General features: G+C 37.5%; 1 protein-coding gene across 3 annotated transcripts in view; it reads right to left on the reverse strand.

The window, feature by feature from the left end:
- Positions 1–20,313, reverse strand: part of LOC126457673 (DNA repair protein RAD51 homolog 3-like) — a 41,963-nt gene that overhangs the window by 7,945 nt on the left and 13,705 nt on the right. For all 3 annotated transcript variants that reach the window (XM_050094175.1, XM_050094177.1, XM_050094174.1), the window contains one exon: positions 16,465–16,592. In XM_050094175.1, the coding sequence (XP_049950132.1) occupies positions 16,465–16,592 (128 nt within the window). The remainder of the gene's footprint in view (positions 1–16,464; positions 16,593–20,313) is intronic.

The following is a 20,313-nucleotide window of genomic DNA, read 5'->3' on the forward strand; positions in this document are numbered from 1 at the left end:
TTTAACAATTAATTAAAAATTTTTTTTGAAGAATAACAAAAACATACCTAAACATGAAAAAACCCTAAAGACAATCCAATGGCATGCATGAAACAAACTTGACCAAAGCCACTTGCCACCACCTCCCTCCGTCTCTCACGCCTCAAAAAGCAAAATCAATTTAACTAACATGCTGGGAGCTCTACACCTTACCTGTTATTGATATGAACCTAAGAAAAATACAAAAACCCTGAGGTATACTCTTCTACAAGCAGCACTTATCAAGATGGCCTGCTGCACAGAAGAGTGCCTTCTCCTTTCACCCTTCTCTATAACAGATTTCACAACTTCTCAACAGTATTTGCAAAGTTCCCAATTTGTGGTTAAGCACAAGGCAGTTCTAGCTCTTCCTACCCAACTCCTCATAAGATGCAAACAAAGCTGCCAGAAAAATACAACCCTCTGTAATATATTCCCAAATAAGTGAAACCAAAATGGCAATTTTCCATCACCAAAAACTCGACATCCAAAGAAACACCACTAGAAACAGTCCACCCGCCACCCACACAAAGCCCTACATCATCATGCCCCTCCCATACTATTACTTCTCACCAAACTATGATTCAAACATTTCAACTGCCACCCTGTGGACAACCCCCCCCCCGCCCCCCCCCCCCCACACACACACACACCAACCCCCCCCCCGCCCCCCCCCCCCCACACACACACACACACACACACACAGAGGACCACTATATTTCTATATTTAATCAGTTCCCCACACACTTCTCTGCATAAAGGAAATCTATAGATTGTCATATTTTCACTAACCCCATTTTATGCATGGGATATCTTGTAAAGAACTCACAAAAAATAGTAAGTTAACATCACTAAAGAACACAAAACTTAACTCTCAAATCAGGCATCATAAATTATTGACCTCCACATATTATCACAGCAACATCTCCACACGTAACTATCAGACGACCAATCAAATGCAACAAGACTATCACATACATGACACTTAACAATATTCTCAGATTACACCTTACATTTGCAAAAGTTTAATAGTCATCTCCTGATCCTCCATTTCCCACCATGACAAATGACTACTAAATACACTATAAGGACTCATTTAGCAAACGCTACAGTGCAAGGACAGGAACAGATAAAAGAAGGGAGTAACAGATTCTCAATGTAAGACACAAACTGAGCCTTGAGATCTTGAAGAAAGTAGTATGCTGGTCAAGAAAATGTTTTCATAAATAATTCCAAGTTCATGTACATTGTAATCACTGTTTTGATCATTACTACAACAACAAATCTTTGACTGATTAGAAGTCAAAGCTCATTAATAAATGATGTCACCCATCACAACAGAACTACATCATGGTTCAAAGCTAATGGGTATTATCGAATGCCAAGTTGTGCCTTCCTTACACCAATCTCCAGAATTAATTCTTTTTTCCAAGATGTAAATTAAAATTTATATTATATAAACACAAGTATAGTAAATAAGGGCAGATAAGAATTTTACCTGTGAAGTGACAACAAGTACAGGTGCACAAAGACAAAAAAAATTGAAGCAAAGGCTCCTGCAATTAGCCAAATACAGAAAACAGTTGGAAGAAACATGACCCTTTTCCTGTTCCACCATGTCTCTCCTAACCCGAGTTCCTATGTGATTTTAGCTGTTTGACTTCTCCAAACAGTTCCTCTGATTCTGATTGATGAAGGAATCTCTCATTCTGGAACGTGACATTTTTAATGACTATCTGCATGCGCCTGTCTGCTATACTGAAAAATTATATTTTTTTCTGGTTACATCTGACTGAAGTTTCATTTAAAAGATAATTTTCTTATGATGTTGGCAGACTAATCTGTTGATTTTCATAAAAAAGGTACAAGGAAGAAACACTTCACAAGTGAGTGATATAAAATTTATGCCATTTTCCCCGTCTGTATGATATAATAATAATAATAATAATAATAATAATAATAATAACAGCAAGGCTTTCATCTTTAGCATTGTCATGCAATTCAATTAACTTATACTGATTCATTCCCCTGCAGAGAAAACACTTTACCAGTGAAGTGTAAATGATCATGTTGCAGTTTCCATCACCACATCTTATATCTAAAGATACTGAACCAAAAAAAAATTCATTCATGGAATTCATACAGACAGAGTGACAGTTATTGAACTATATGAAACAAAAACAAATTAGTTACAAACCATAGCGTGCACACACTTTATTCAACATGTAAACATTGCTACAGTTGTTTGGATTTAGGTTATGACATGTTCAATACGCCTGCAATCACTGATGATGATGTAGCGCAGACGAATAGTGAAATTCTGCATGATCCAATGAAGTGTCAGAACATCAAAGTCGTTGAACTCCTGACTGGCTGTTTTCAGTTCAGCAATGGTTTTGGGGTTATTGCTGTACACCTTGTCTGTAATATAGCTCCACAAAAAGGAGTCACATATGTTCAGATCTGGAGAATATGGCAGCCAATCAAGGCTCATGCCATTTGAGTTGGGGTACTCTAGAGCCAGAATGCGGTCCCCAAAGTGCTCCTCCAGGACATCAAACACTCTCCTGCTTTGCTGGGATTGAGCTCCATCTTGTATGAACCATATCTTGTCGAAACCAGGGTCACTTTGGATAATGGGGATGAAATCATCTTCCAAAGCCTTCACCTATCATTTGGTAGTGACAATGCCATCTGGAATGTCGCACCGATTATCCCGTGACTGGATCGCACAGCACACAGTCACCCGTAGAGGGTGAAGAGACTTCTCGATTGAACAATCTAGATTCCCGGTATCTCAAATGCACCAATTTGCTTCTTGATGAACCCATCCAAATGAAAGTGGGCTTCATCACTAAACAAAACCATGCATGTATATACTAATGCCCATAATGCCCATGGCCAACCGGGCAGTTTGAACGTCCTGAGCAAACCACTCAGAAGTTATGATGAATTTTTCAACAATAGTCACCCTGTAGTAAAGTGATAGTTATCATGATGCAGTCAGCTATAAAGACACAGGATTTATTTTAGGAATTAAAAATCACACTTTGCTCATAAAGCAATTAACAAAATTAATTGGGACACTGTTATGGATATTTATTTGAGGTGATTCTTGTATGTGAATTGTAATATTTCGACATGATAAAAGGTTTCAGAAACCACTGATTTGCAAAGCCAAATTCCATAACCAGTTTTGGAAAACATCAAAATATGAATTGGAAATTCAGATGAGTTTGACTGAAACATTGCATAATGTAACTTTGGAATTGTCGAAATATATGTAAGCAGTAATGGCAATAGCCAAGTGGAGCTAGTATTGCTTTAGTTTTTGCGTCAGTTCTACATCATGTTCACCCTCTTTTATCTGTGTTGTGATGTAATAACCACGTTTAAAAAAGACTTTGACTGGTTCTACTATGTTCTCTATTTGATAATCGACAAAAATTGCCTGCTTGAGTTACATACCTCAATCAAGATGAACGATTTTCAGTGAGTTAAGTAACTGAAATGTAAGCATGAAATCTGGTTAAGTTTTAATGGTGTTAGGAGCTGGGATGTGTTGAAAACGTCTGGAGATTCAAGTTATAACCAGGTTTTAAGTTTCAGGTACCTATGCACCATAAAAACCAAATTCAAAATTATGGACATGGACAGTGCCGACAACATTACTGATCAAAAACGAAATGGTCGGATGGGTAAGGAATGTGGGGAACTGAACGAATGTAAAGAAGTACACAGGCCATCAACATCGAAAAAATAAGAACTATGCATTTAATTTTTTTCCTGTGCTGTAGTGAAAGACTGGTTAGGTTGAGTGAACTATGAAGCATTTTTTCTTTCTTTTTTTCTGTGTTAGGCAAGACTTCAGCATAGAAAACCAAAAAAAGGATGCTAATCAGTTTTTACATAGTTATTACAAAAATTTATTTAATAGCAATCTGAAACAAAAAAAATGACATGACGCCACAAGGAATGATTTAAGTGATCAGAATAAAGAGTTGAGGAGTAAAATAAATGCAATGGCAACTGAACTAACAATTTAGGACAGTCATGGAATTGACTAGATCAGATATGGGGGGGGTAAATTTGCTATTATGAAGAATGAAGTAAAAAATTTGAGAAACAAGATTTCAAACTTTAGTAATTAGGTCACAGATTTAAAAAAAGCAACTTATGGTAGAACTATAGCACAATCAGATGCACAGTTCGGCTTTGTTGAAAATATTATAAATGTAGATTTAGATCAGATAAATGAAATGAGAACATTTATATTGAAGACAATGAGATTTTTTCAGAAGACACTGAAAATTTAATTTTTAATATGGATGGATTGCCGGAAGTGGATGATTGTCAACAAACTGTTACGCAAGTCAGAAATAAAATTCGCTGTACTGATGTTACACCCACAATTTATGCAAATGTTAACAAACACAGAAGTAAAAGCACTGTAAAGAAGTTAAAATATCAGAAATTGAAAATAAAAGAAGTATACGTAATCAGACCACATGTGTAATCTTTGAAAGCTATAACAGGTGTGAACTATATTTTATATGAGCAACTTTGTGTGTGAACTGGAATACCGTATTTACTCGAATCTAAGCCGCACCTGAAAAATGAGACTCGAAATAAAGGAAAAAAAAAAAATTTCCCGAATCTAAGCCGCACCTGAAATTTGAGACTCGAAATTCAAGGGGAGAGAAAAGTTTTAGGCCGCACGTCCAAATCGAATCAAAGTTGGTCCATTGTAATATGAGACACAATTTGGGTCGAATGAATGACGATACAGCTACATTAGTTTGGTTCCAGTCATAAGCTTAGCATGCGGGGAAGACGCATGCTTAGCATGCGTCAGGTGCTCCGTCCGTATTTATACGGGTACCCTTCCTTTTTCACGTGCTTCGTCTGGTTTGAATCTATTGCTTATTTTGCTTCGATCTGATAAGTGCTGTTTTCTTTGTTATAGGTGTTTACGTCACTCTAAGCTGAAAATGCATTACTGTACTGTGTCATGCATTGTTTGTCACATTCTGATAGTGCGTGTTTACGGACTGTAGCCGCTCGCGGCATGGCTTGCTTTTGTGCGCGCTAGTGCCGCTAACAATATAAAAAAAAAAAAGAGAGAGGAAACGTCTCATTAGCGAAACAATGGCAAGAGACTGCTATTTGTTGTTACTTACACTGCTGCTTTCTTTGACAATGATCAACAAGAACCAAATAATAGACTGCGTATGATAGAACATGTTCTGAACGAGAGTTAGGCGAAAATTTTTCTCAGTTTGAAAATCTTTGCGGCCGCTTCTTTAGGACATCAAATTCTGCACAGAAATTAGAGTCATCTTAGATTTGAAAATCTAGTCAGTTGCCGTGCTTCATTTCTGACTGTGTCACTTAATACGAATATAAACATGATACGTATATTCTTCCGCGTTTGCTGTTGTCTCACTCTAGTTTCGTAGTTTATTAGTCAGGCAGGATTTAAATGAGATAGCAGCAAACATGAAAGAAAACATGGCAAAATGTTTATATTCATATTATTCTTATGGTGAAGAGAATACTGCATGTGATTCACAATTCATGAAAGTTCCTACTAGCAACCATCTCTTGTCACAGGTAGGAAAAATTTCAGAACATAGAGTTGGCCATATTGACAAACATCCCAAACAGTCTTGCCAGTCGGATTTTCGTAGTACATTGAAATTCTGCTACATTCGAAGATGAACAATGCGGAGTTTGTATTTACTTCATTGGATAATGTATGAAAATGCAGTGGTCGAAACTCGGGGTGGAGAAAAAAAAAGCTCATCTTCCACCTTTTTTTTAAAAAAAATTATTTACTGACGCAGAGGTTTTGGCGCCAGTACTTATCTTTGTGCCTACAAACCATGCCTGTGTAGTGCTACATATATTTGATGGCAGAAGTTAGTTGTGGCGGGCGGCGGCACCTACCGACATTTTTCAGAACTTCCGCTTGCTTTGCACTCGATTCTAAGCCGCAGACAGTTTTTTGGATTACAAAAATCGGAAAAAAGTGCGGCTTAGATTCGAGTAAATATGGGTAATGTCTGTAAAGTATTTGAGAAAAGGTTTTCTCATTTTTGAAACTACTGAATATGTGCTGGATGATTATGATTTGAGAACTGATACACAATGGTCACCATATCTTATAGTGGGGAGATGGTAGGTTTTACATTTATGTTGTGATACAAGTTGTTTACCATGGATATGATGTTATGGTGATGTAGGATTATATTTCCTATGATGATGATTTGTAAGGATTTTCTTCATGATTTGATGAGATACTGATGAAACACTGGATGTACTGTAGTATTTTGGAGATGATGATTGTGATGCTATGTATTACAGAAATTTATTCTCTACTGGGGTTTGTGGTGGTCAGTTCTGTCATGTAGTATATGTCTGTTCCCAGAAATAAGATGAAGTTATTTACTGTGTTTACTGTAGATCTGATGGTGATATGAAGACATGTACTAACTACGTCTAATGAGTTTAGAGTAAAACATATCTTAAGAAAACAGAAGTAGTAAAATAGTTATTTATGGACAATGTTTTGGAAGAAAACAATGTTGCTGACTAGTATTTTGCACCAGCTGAGTATTTCTTGTAGCAAATCAAGACTATTTAAAGAAAATAATGCTCAAAACTGAATGAAACCAGAAAACTATTTTTGACATAAATGAGATTTGGGGGTAATATTCATCGGTAGTACACCAAACAATTTTGTTGCTATATAGCAATTTTCTGGGAAGCAATAAATTCAGTGGAACACTACTATCTAGAAGTACATTCTCTCAAGGGAATCTGAAACTGCTTTGGATTTATACTTAAAGTTTTTGTGCCATTAGTTGTGAGAAATGTAAATGAGTTATCAATGCATTTTTTTTTTTTTGGGGGGGGGGGGGGGGGGGGGGGGGAATGGAGATAACACAGTAAAGAACAGGCTAATCACTTTGTCATGCTGTCAAAGATACATTTTTCCAAATATGAGGTATACAAACGCACCTGAATTTTGTACATACTCTCTAGTACTTTGAAATCAGAGAACGTATTCCTGTTGACATCAAAGAATGCCAAGTAGTATTTTACCTTCAAATTATATACAACAGTTCTATTATACATACAAAACTATACAAAGCATAAGCAAACATATTATTACTGAAGTATACTTTTGCGAAAGCAATACTAAACAACTGATTTATGCACTAATTTACATGTACACAAGCTTGATCATTCACATGAGATGGTTTGTATCATAAGCACCAAATTACACAAAAAGTGATCGAAGGAAATTGTTATAAAAGAGTGACAACTTGTACTAACTGTAGACGATGAATCTGATGTAACATTATCAAATGATCATTATACTACACTCTATTCTTGTAAGAGCAAGGAACTTGCAGTAATTGAAAATGCACTCTGACGCTCACTTGAATTTGCTATCTTTTTACAAAAATATTTCATAACAATGAAATCTTACATCTTTTCTAGATGACAAAACGACCACTTTAATTTGAAGTGCATTATTTTCCCAATGATGGTTTGTGTCTGGAAGGTGCTGCTATGTCATTTACATGAAAGAAATGTTATATACAAATACCAGTAACATTTTGAAGTGATTTGCTATGCTATTGTACAGGGAAAATTACCTGATATGTGGACAAAATACCTGAATTGATTCTAATTAGTAATGTATTTAATTGACAGCCTTTTTTTGCGAACTTGGCTCCACATACACTACATGTGTACCCGATGCTAGAACAAAACATTATAATTACTAAGAATTTGTATACATGATTGGGTTCTGTTATCTGACACACAAAAGATCAAACTATATACTTGCACTACATCTACATCTACATTTATACTCCGCAAGCCACCCAATGGTGTGTGGCGGAGGGCACTTTACGTGCCACTGTCATTACCTCCCTTTCCTGTTCCAGTCGCGTATGGTTCGCGGGAAGAACGACTGTCTGAAAGCCTCCGTGCGCGCTCTAATCTCTCTAATTTTACATTCGTGATCTCCTCGGGTGGTATAAGTAGGGGGAAGCAATATATTCGATACCTCATCCAGAAAAGCACCCTCTCGAAACCTGGCGAGCAAGCTACACCGCGATGCAGAGCGCCTCTCTTGCAGAGTCTGCCACTTGAGTTTATTAAACATCTCCGTAACACTATCATGGTTACCAAATAACCCTGTGACGAAACGCGCCGCTCTTCTTTGGATCTTCTCTATCTCCTGCGTCACACCGATCTGGTACAGATCCCACACTGATGAGCAATACTCAAGTATAGGTCGAACGAGTGTTTTGTAAGCCACCTCCTTTGTTGATGGACTACATTTTCTAAGCACTCTTCCAATGAATCTCAACCTGGTACCCGCCTTACCAACAATTAATTTTATATGATCATTTCACTTCAAATCGTTCCGCACGCATACTCCCAGATATTTTACAGAAGTAACTGCTTCCAGTGTTTGTTCCGCTATCATATAATCATACAATAAAGGATCCTTCTTTCTATGTATTCGCAATACATTACATTTGTCTATGTTAAGGGTCAGTTGCCACTCCCTGCACCAAGTGCAGATCTTCCTGCATTTCGCTACAATTTTCTAATGCTGCAACTTCTCTGTATACTACAGCATCATCCGCGAAAAGTCGCATGGAACTTCCGACACTATCTACTAGGGCATTTATATATATTGTGAAAAGCAATGGTCCCATAACACTCCCCTGTGGCACGCCAGAGGTTACTTTAACGTCTGTAGACGTCTCTCCATTGATGACAACATGCTGTGTTCTGTTTGCTAAAAACTCTTCAATCCAGCCACACAGCTGGTCTGATATTCCGTAGGGTCTTACTTTGTTTATCAGGCGACAGTGCGGAACTGTATCGAACGCCTTCCGGAAGTCAAGAAAAATAGCATCTACCTGGGAGCCTGTATCTAATATTTTCTGGGTCTCATGAACAAATAAAGCGAGTTGGGTCTCACACGATCGCTGTTTCCGGAATCCATGTTGATTCCTACATAGTAGATTCTGGGTTTCCAAAAACGACATGATACTCGAGCAAAAAACATGTTCTAAAATTCTACAACAGATCGACGTCAGAGATATAGGTCTATAGTTTTGCGCATCTGCTCGACGACCCTTCTTGAAGACTGGGACTATCTGTGCTCTTTTCCAATCATTTGGAACCCTCCGTTCCTCTAGAGACTTGCGGTACACGGCTGTTGGAAGGGGGGCAAGTTCTTTCGAATTGGTATCCCGTCAGGTCCAGTGGACTTTCCTCTATTGAGTGATTCCAGTTGCTTTTCTATTCCTTGGACACTTATTTCGATGTCAGCCATTTTTTCGTTTGTGCGAGGATTTAGAGAAGGAACTGCAGTGCGGTCTTCCTCTGTGAAACAGCTTTGGAAAAAGGTGTTTAGTATTTCAGTTTTACGCGTGTCATCCTCTGTTTCAATGCCATCATCATCCCGTAGTGTCTGGATATGCTGTTTCGAGCCACTTACTGATTTAACGTAAGACCAGAACTTCCTAGGATTTTCTGTCAAGTCGGTACATAGAATTTTGCTTTCGAATTCACTGAACACTTCACGCATAGCCCTCCTTACGCTAACTTTGACATCGTTTAGCTTCTGTTTGTCTGAGAGGTTTTGGCTGCGTTTAAACTTGGAGTGGAGCTCTCTTTGCTTTCGCAGTAGTTTCCTAACTTTGTTGTTGTACCACGGTGGGTTTTTCCCATTCCTCACAGTTTTACTCGGCACGTACTGTTTTACGATTGCCTTGAACTTTTTCCATAAACACTCAACATTGTCAGTGTCGGAACAGAAATTTTCGTTTTGATCTGTTAGGTAGTTTGAAATCTGCCTTCTATTACTCTTGCTAAACAGATAAACCTTCCTCCCTTTTTTTATATTCCTATTAACTTCCATATTCAGGGATGCTGCAACGGCCTTATGATCACTGATTCCCTGTTCTGTATCTCCATGAGTCGGTCGGTTCTCTGTTTAATTGCTTGAGGTAATTCTCGGATAGTGCACTCAGTATAATGTCACTCGATGCTCTGTCCCTACCACCCGTCCTAAACATCTCAGTGTCCCAGTCTATATCTGGTAAATTGAAATCTCCACCTAAGAGTATAACATGCTGAGAAAGTTTATGTGAAATGTATTCCAAATTTTCTCTCAGTTGTTCTGCCACTAATGCTGCTGAGTCGGGAGGTCGGTAAAAGGAGCCAATTATTAACCTAGTTCGGTTGTTGAGTGTAACCTCCACTCATAATAATTCACAGGAACTATCCACTTCTACTTCACTACAGGATAAACTACTACTAACAACGACGAACACTCCACCACCGGTTGCATGCAATCTATCCTTTCTAAACACCGTCTGTACCTTTGTAAAAATTTCGGCAGAATTTATCTCTGGCTTAAGCCAGCTTTCTGTACCTATAACGATTTCAGCTTCGGTGCTTTCTATCAGCGCTTGAAGTTCTGGTACTTTACCAACGCAGCTTCGACAGTTTACAATTACAATACCGATTGCTGCTTGGTCCCCGCATGTCCTGACTTTGCCCCGCACCCGTTGAGGCTGTTGCCCTTTCTGTACTTGCCCAAGGCCATCTAACCTAAAAAACCGCCCAGCCCACACCACACAACCCCTGCTACCCGTGTAGCCGCTTGTTGCGTGTAGTGGACTCCTGACCTATCCAGCGGAACCCGAAACCCCACCACCCTATGGCGCAAGTCGAGGAATCTGCAGCCCACACGGTCGCAGAACCGTCTCAGCCTCTGATTCAGACCCTCCACTCGGCTCTGTACCAGTATACTTACCTGAGACATTTAACTTTTAATTGTATAATATTATAAACTGTACGGCTTAACTGTGCATCAATTGTTTAAAACTGTATATACTTTATGTAGTTGTTTTTTGACTGAACATTGGTAATTGAGATTGTGTCTTAGAGAAAGACAAAACATCTGAATGAAATAAAGGAGGAGTGGGATACTAAATGGTGATACTTCAAATATAAGTTTTGGCAGTGCTTGCGAGTTCAGGGCATAGAGGAAGAACATTGAGAAGGCATTTATAAAACCGAATATACATTCTTCGTATAAAATTTCTATGTAATATGAATAAGAGAATAGAATTTGTCACTACTTTGTTTCACAAAAGATACAGACACCACTATCATTTTGTATAACGAACTTCCTATTCTGGTGCATGCATGCCATGACAAAGTCTCGTCCATAATTCTTACGTGCAATACTTCAGGTGAGGGGGCAGGATACTTAATGTAATAGAACAGGAAAACATTTCACGAAAACTACAATTCAATATATATGAACGAGTACGATACCAATGAACACAGTTTGTGCAAAGCTACATAAATGCAAGAGCTCATTGCAACATTATTGGATTGCTGTATTGTTGGGAATAAGGCAACTTAAAATTAACTGTGATAAACTATTTTTAATTAACTAATAAAAATGACAAAAATAATGTAAAGAAAGCCCATTTTATCATTCATGGAATTCATATGAAGAGAAATGATAGTAATTATGATGCAGTCAACTGTAGAGCCACAGGATTTTTATTTGGAACCAAAATCACACTATATTTGTGCAGCAACTAACAAGCATAATTACAGCATTGTTATGGATATGTGAATTGTAGCATTTCAACATGATAACTGTCACAGAAGCACTATAACGATTTTTAAAGCCAAATGCCATAACCAGTTTGTTAAAGTATCTAAATCTGAATTCAAAATTCAAATAAATTTGATTGAAACAATGCATAATGCAACTTTGTAATTGTTAAAATCTACACTGAAGAGCCAAAGAAACTGGTACACCTGTTTAATATCGTGTAGAGTTCCCGCAAGCATGTAGAAGCATCACAACACGATGTGGCATGGACTGAGCTAATGTCTGAAGTAGTGCTAGAGGGAACTGACACCATGAGTCCTTCAGAGCTGTCCATAAATCTGTAAGAGTACAAAGGGTGGGGGGTGGGGGTGGAGGTCTCTTCTGAACAAGCACGTTGCAAGGCATCCTAGATATGCTCAATAAAGTTCATGTCTGGGAAGTTTGGTGGACAGGGGAAGTGTTCAGACTCATAAGAGTGTCCCTGGAGCCATTCTGCAGCAATTATGGATGTGTAGGATGTTGCACTGTTCTGCTAGAATTGTCCAAGTTTGTCAGAAAGCACAATGGACATGAATGGGTTAAGGTGATCAGAGAGGATGCTTATGTTCATGTCACCTGTCAGAGTCGTATCTAGACTTATCAGGGGTCCCATATCACTCCAATTGCACACGTCCCACACCATTATAGAGCCTCCACCAGCTTGACCCTGCTGACAGGCAGGGTCCATGGAATCATGAGATTGTCTCCATTTGAAATGAGACTCATATGACCAAGCAAAAGGTTTCCAGTCATCAAAAGTACAATGTCAGTGTTGACGGGCCCAGCCGAGGCGTAGTTTTGTGTCATGCAGCCATCAAGGGTACATGAGCGGGCCTTCAGCTCCGAAAGCCCATGTCGATGATGTTTCGTTGAATGGTTCGCATGCTGACACTTGTTGACAGCCCAGCATTGAAATCTGCAGCAATTTGCGAAAGGGTTGCACTTCTGTCATGTTGAATGATTCTCGTCAGTTGTCATTGGTCCCATTCTTGCAGGATCTTTTTCCGGCCACAGCGATGTCAGAGATTTGATGTTTTACTGGATTACTGATATTCACATTATACTCGTGAAATAGTTGTATGGGAAAATCTCCACTTCATCACCTGCTTGGAGATGCTGTGTCCCATCACTTGTGTGCCAACTATAACACCACATTCAGACTGACTTAAATCTTGATAATCTGCCATTGTAGCAGCAGTAACTGATCTAACAATGCGCCAGACACTTGTTGTCTCATATAGGTGTTGCTGACCGGAGCGCCGCATTCTGCCTGTTTACACATCTCTGTATTTGAATACTATACCAGTTTCTTTGGTGCTTAAGTGTATATAAGACACAATGTTAGTAGCCTACTCGACTGAAGTTAGCAATGCTTTAGTTCTTACGTCAGTCCTACGTACGTTTTAGGCACAAAACCCGTGTCCTTTTTATCTTTATAGGGCTGCAATAAACATGTTTAAAAGTATTTTGATTGACTGGGCTATGTTATTTATTTGATCAAATGACCTGACATATGGAAATTCGACCTAGATTATACAGGGTGATTCAAAAAGAATACCACAACTTTAAAAATGTGTATTTAATGAAAGAAACATATTTCTGTTATACATCATTACAAAGAGTATTTAAAAAGGTTTTTTTTCACTCAAAAACAAGTTCAGAGATGTTCAACATGGCCCCCTCCAGACACTCGAGCAATATCAACCCGATACTCCAACTCGTTCCACACTCTCTGTAGCATATCAGGCGTAACTGTTTGGATAGCTGCTGTTATTTCTCATTTCAAATCATCAATGGTGGCTGGGAGAGGTGGCCGTAACACCATATCCTTAACATACCCCCATAAGAAAAAATCGCAGGGGGTAAGATCAGGGCTTCTTGGAGGCCAGTGATGAAGTGCTCTGTCACGGGCTGCCTGGCGGCCGATCCATCGCCTCGGGTAGTTGACGTTCAGGTAGTTACGGACAGATAAGTGCCAATGTGAACTCTCCATACAGTTAATTGTGGAATTTGCAGCTCTCTACTAGCTCTGCGAGTCGATTTTCCTGGGCTGCAAACAAATGCTTGTTGGATGCGTGCTATATTTTCATCACTCGTTCTCGGCCATCCAGAACTTTTCCCTTTGCACAAACACCCATTCTCTGTAAACTGTTTATACCAACTTTTAATACACCACCTATCAGGAGGTTTAACACCATACTTCGTTCGAAATGCACGCTGAACAACTTTCGTCGATTCACTTCTGCCGTACTCAATAACACAAAAAGCTTTCTGTTGAGCGGTCGCCATCTTAGCATCAACTGACGCTGACGCCTAGTCAACAGCGCCTCAAGCGAACAAATGTACAACTAAATGAAACTTTATAGCTCCCTTAATTCGCCGACAGATAGTGCTTAGCTCTGCCTTTTGTCGTTGCAGAGTTTTAAATTCCTAAAGTTGTGGTATTCTTTTTGAATCACCCTGTATTTCAGGTGGAGGAAATGCAACAAATCTGAGTTGCAGGCGTATACCTAGATTGACGTTTATCAGCAAATGAAATAAGCAAAATGTAGTGACGAAAGCTGGTTACATTTTAAGGAAATAGTTTATCTCAAACTTCCTCTGAACTGCATATGATTGGTCAGATGTGTCACTAAAGCTTGTAGAGGATAGTAATAAGTTTATGTAGACTGACTTGACACACAAGGTATGATCAAAAAGTAATGGGAGTTTTTTAAGTTCGCAGGCATTCTACATTTGATTCTGAAAACTGTTTTACCTTGTTGGTACACATGTCCCTGATGTATGTTTGCATTTCCAGCTGTCTTGAATATTTAGTTCACAGCTGACGGTCAAAAGGATTACATGTGTTTTTCAGTACTCAGTGAATTTTTACTTTTGGAAAAGATGGATCAAAGAATTTGCATTAAATTTTGCTTGAAAACTGGAATAACGGGCAGCCCTGAATTCAAAAGGTTGATTGTGGACTTTGGTAAATCTGCTATGAGTAAGACAAGAGTTGTATACATGATTCAAAGTGGGTCAAGAAGACATTTAAGGAGACAACAGGCTTGGAAATCTAAGCTCATCAAGTGTTGAGGACAATGTGGGTAAGTACAGAAAATGGTTCTGGAGAATCACTGAATCACCAACAGAAAGGTTGCTGATGATGTCAGCATATCCTTTGGCTCATGCCAAGCAACTTTTTCAGATGTTTTGGGCATGAAACGTGTTGCAGCAAAGTTTGTTCTTAAACTGTGTTACTTAGATATCATTCACGTATAGCAGAATGAAATTGATAACAATCCAGAACTTCTAAAGGAGGTTGTAACAGGGGAAGAAACATAGGTATATGGGTATGATGTCAAAACTAAGGCCCAATCATCCCAATGGAAACTGGCTGAAGGGCGAAGATTTACAAAAATTCAAGAAGTTTAATCACATGTGAAAGTTCTTCTCACTGGTGTTTTAATTACAGTGGGATAGTGCATGACGAGTGCCTGCCTTGCGGCTTTGTGGTCAATAAGGAATAATAACAGAAAGTTATGCACCATTTGCGTCAAGCAATCTGAAGAAAACAACCAGAATTGTGGCAAAACTACTTGTTGAAATTGCATCATGATAATGCTCCCTCTAACACCTCAATGCTTGTTTGTTATTTTTTGGTAAAAAACAAAACTGTTATTTTGTCTCAGCCACTGTGTTTACCAGACATGGCCCTGTGTGACTTTTTTTTGTTCCTGAGGCTGACGAGATCCATGAAAGGACATCTTTCTGCCACTATTTCTGGCATAAAAACAGAATTGCTGGAGGAGCTGAACGCCATAACAAAAAGTGAGTTCCGGAAGTACTGTACTTCCAAGACTGGAAAAACTGCTGGTACAAGTGTATTATATCTGAGGATGGTTACTCTGAAGGGGACGAAGTTGTTGTTGATGCATAAATAAAAGTATTCTAAGAAAAACAAAAATTAAACAATGGAAAATCCATTTTGTTACAAAAGCAAAAATTATCGTTACTTTTTGATGGCACCTCTTATCTTTGCAGTTCTATTAATACCTTTCCCTGACAGTCAGCATCAAAAGTGTTCTCATCAATCTGTTCACTGGTTGGTGGGTTTGAACAAGATTTTGTGACTAAGATCAATACACGGTGCTTCTGAGCTTCCATTGTCAATTTTGAAGATGAAACTTTCAATACTTGTGGGATGAGTGCCATAACACCAATGGTACTTGTCAGTTATGGTTATAAGATCTCCACTACAATGACAGCTCTTTATATAAAACAAGATTTGCTCCATACAGGTGTAGAAAGACATTGCCATTCTACCCAAGCAAGTTAACTTCAACACACTTCTTTCTTCTTATTTCAACATTTCATATTGTGTATGCTCAAAATCAGGTGCCTAAGAGTATCTCTTGTTACGGGCTGATTCATTAACTCAAGCACAATTTTCACTTTAAAACCATTACATCAATGGTCTTCCAAGAAAGGCAACTGATAACATAACTCAGGCTCTCGGCACAGCAGACATACTATAGACCGATCAAAAACTTAATATTATGTTGTAAAATTTACAAAACTATTCTACACATGTATTTCATACATCAGCGCATTCCTTAAAAAATGATACTGTACTTAATGACACGTAAATAGCAGCTTTATAACTGCATTTCTGTTATAAAAGCAATCAGCTCAAGAAATAAATATAAAATTTTGATCATGAGAACTTTGAAATTGTTGTAGCTTACCAGAGCTGTGTCTTCCCTGAACCTGGTGCTCCACAAAATTCTGTGATGCTCTGTAGTGGAATACCTCCATCTAACATGTCATCAATTGCTTTGCAGAAAGTCACAATGCCAAACAGCTCACTCTCCTCCTATTGCATAAAAAGAAATAATGAAATAGCCAACTAATCAACTTTTATTGTTGATAGGAAGGAACTTGTCTGGTGAATGAAACAATAAAAATATAGAAAGAAGTTAAACAACACAAAGGGCTGTTCATGCACAGTGATACTGTATGATGTGGAGCACATATCTGAACTCTTATAAAGTATCTAGTTAGAGGGAAAGAATAGAGGATAGTGAAGTGTAACCAATGACAAGATCTTACGAAGATGATATTTATATTTCTGAAAATCTGAGTCAATCATTGTGCTGATGACCCTCTCATGATTTTCTACTTATGCCACATATTGACATTTTTGTTGGCAGATAGGCTTTCACATTTTATTCTTATGTTAAAATAGTTATTATTTTCTCTGAAATACAAAATCTTGGCTGTGGTGACAGAAGGATTTGCAGTCCAGTGACATTTCACAAGATTCCACAAATTTGTCTAAATCAGTTTGTAATGACATAGGCCTGCAGTTAAACAGCACAAACTCAGAAAATAAATAACAGTTGTGCAGTGTTACTTACAAGAAAAAGAAAATTAAGCCTCAGAGTAATGTTTCTGTAAATGGGAAAAAAGAATTTCTCTTCATAGGAGACTCCTTACTTAAAAATATCATTGTGCCAAATTCAAAAATTGACGTGCGTCCAAGCATTAGGCTGGATCAACTAAACAACCATTTAAAAAACTTTGCTGCTAACCAAAATGGTGTCAAAGTGAAATCAGATTTCACTGACGTATTCATGCATGTTGGGAGAAACTCTGTAGACACAGCAGTGAGGACGAAATCATTAGTGGATCTCTAAACTTGATTCGTGCTGCCAAATCTTTGTATATTAATTCAAAACTAGTAATAAGTGGTATTTTCCACAGGAGATCGATGAGTGACCCTTACATAGACAAGATAAACAATGGAATTAAGGACTAATGTGATAAGCTTGACGTGGTATTTATAAACCCAAACAAATTTATAAGTAACAAATGTCTGGGTATAGATGGCGTACGTCTTAATAGGTTAGGCTACGTGACTCTGAGTAAAATATTTTTTGATGTTTGCAAAATTATCAATAATCAGGGAAACTGACAAAGTGTGGTAGTGATGTTAAAACAAAAGAATCAACTGAAAACAAAAAAAATACAAATGTATCCCAACAAATGATTTACTTAAAAGCATTGAAAACAGCGATAAACATTTTCTAATGCATTGGAATATAAATGGTATAGATTCAGATTTTTGTAACCCAAGTTACTCTAAAATTGACCCAAGTTACTCTAAAATTGATGAACTTCAAGTTTTACTTTCAGAATGTTCAAATTTCAAAAATTGTATGTTTAAATGAACATTGGCAGATAAAAGCAAATATAGGGATTCTAAACAAAATTGAACATTTTATAGTTGCCAGTAGTTTTTGTAGAGGTAACAGATCTCGTGGGGGCTGTTGCAGCCTTCTAAATGACTCAACAAATTTTAAAGAGAGAACTGAGTTCAGTTCTTTGAATGAGGATGGTAATTTTGAAAGTTGTGCGTGGAGCTAATTGATTTAAATACTGTAACTGTATCTTTGTACAGAATTCCTGGACATGCTGTAACAAAATTCTTTTTATCCAAATTTCAATGTTTATTACAAAGACTCCAGAAAGACAGAAAGAAAAACACTGTAAGTGCAACACACTTTAATATAAATGTATTAAATAATAATAATGACACTGTACATTTTTGTGACTTAATTCAGATATATGCTTTCAATTTAAATTTCACTGAATGTACTACGGAAAAAAAACCACTCTGAAACAAGTATTGACAATATTCTGACAAATTATCAGTTTGAAGATGGAAGTAAATCATGTTTAGATTTAGGCTTATCAGATCATTCAGCACTGCTCATAGAGCTTCCAAAAACAGGGAAACAAAAATATGTGAAAAAATGTTTTAAAACAAACTTTAGCAAAGAGAATGTAAATATATTTTCTAACAAACTAAGAGCTACAAACTGGCCTCTATATAATAGTGTGTCAAGTGAAAAAAAATTCAGAACACTCCTAAACTGTTTCCTAGATGTTTTCAAAGAAATGTTTCCCCTTCAAGCCTGGTGACAAAGAGTGGCCAGTAAAATAAATTGGATTACACCAGGATTAAAAGTTTCTAGTGCCAGTAAAAGACAACTTCACAATGAGTTAAAACATAACAAAAATACTGATTTTGTGGGGTATGTAAAGAGATATAATAATACATTCAAAAAAGTTGTACAGGCAAAAAAAAAAAAAAGTAAACATGAAAACAAATCAAAGGCAATTTGGGGTGTCATCAAATCTGATTTGGGAGTAAAGAACAAGTGGAAAGAAATTGTCCAAATAAAAATTAAAAATGATATATTTATAGATCCTTTTCAAATGTCAAACTGTTTCAATGATTTCTTCATAAATGTGACAAAATCAGAAGTAGATATCACAGCTCACCAGGACAAGGTAGATATCAATCTTGTAAATATAAAACAAAATGGAAGCCTTAAAACATTCAAAAGAATTACCCCAAAAGATGCAGAAGATGCTATAGCGTCTTCAAAAAACAAGAAATCAGGTGTGTGGGATGAAATTCCAACCATTGTAGTCAAGGTTGTTTATAACATCATTTCCCATCCATTGGCTAAAATTAGAAATCAGTCATTTGAGGAAGGATATTTCCTGGATGTGTTAAATATGCTGAAATAAGGCCATTGTTCAAGTTTGGCTCAACAGATGACATGGAAAATTACCGCCCTATTTCCCTGCCGCCAGTTTTTGCTAAGGTGATAGAAAGGATTGTTGCAAAACACCTTGAAAACTTTCTAATAGAAAACAATATTACAGTTAAAAATCACTTTGAATTTCAAAACGGGAAAAATACAATAAATGCTATCAGGGAATTCAGTGGAAAGGCAAGCTCTGTTTTAGATAAGGGTAAAAGGTCACAGGTATATTTTGGGATTTGACCAAAGCTTTTGACTAGGTCAATCACATACTACTTCTACACAAGTCAGCGAGAGATGTGATTGTGGACAGGGCATTGCAGTGGCTCAAATCTTATTTGCCAGAAAGGAAACAGTGTTATTCTAAATTCAAATGGAAAAAAAATCATTCTTGGACAGGAAAAAGATTTGTACAGGGGTCCACAGGGATCAATTTTAGGGCCTTATCTTTTACTGCTGTACATAAATGATTTACCTTTAAGCATTGATGTTCACTCCACTTTATTCACAGATGACACCTTGGTTTTAATTGAAAATGACAATTTAGAACAAATTCATGGTACTGTGGAAAATATAATGGGAAACCTAGAATTTTGGTTTCAGCATAATGGATTAAATCTCAATGTCACAAAAACACAATTAGTGCAGTTCAGTGCTAAAACAACATAAGCATCTCCTATAAAACTAGCGCATGGTGGTCAGGAAATGACTGAAGCAAGTTATGTAAAATTTCTAGGTCTAAATCTTGACAAAAATTTAAATTAGAAGGCACATGTAGACTACTTATAGCAAACAAACTAAACAGCCTTGCTTATGCCATGAATGGCTTATCTGGTTCCATCCTTATGGACACCATAGCTATTTTGAGACTATAATTCAATATGGAATAATTTTCTGGGGAAACTCAATGAACAGCCTGAGATTACTTACTCTTCAAAATACAGGGTGTCCGAAAAGTCTTTCCCTGATTACATAAAT

Source organism: Schistocerca serialis, chromosome 2 (genome assembly GCF_023864345.2).
Source record: "Schistocerca serialis cubense isolate TAMUIC-IGC-003099 chromosome 2, iqSchSeri2.2, whole genome shotgun sequence".
Taxonomy (NCBI): Eukaryota; Metazoa; Arthropoda; class Insecta; order Orthoptera; family Acrididae; genus Schistocerca; species Schistocerca serialis.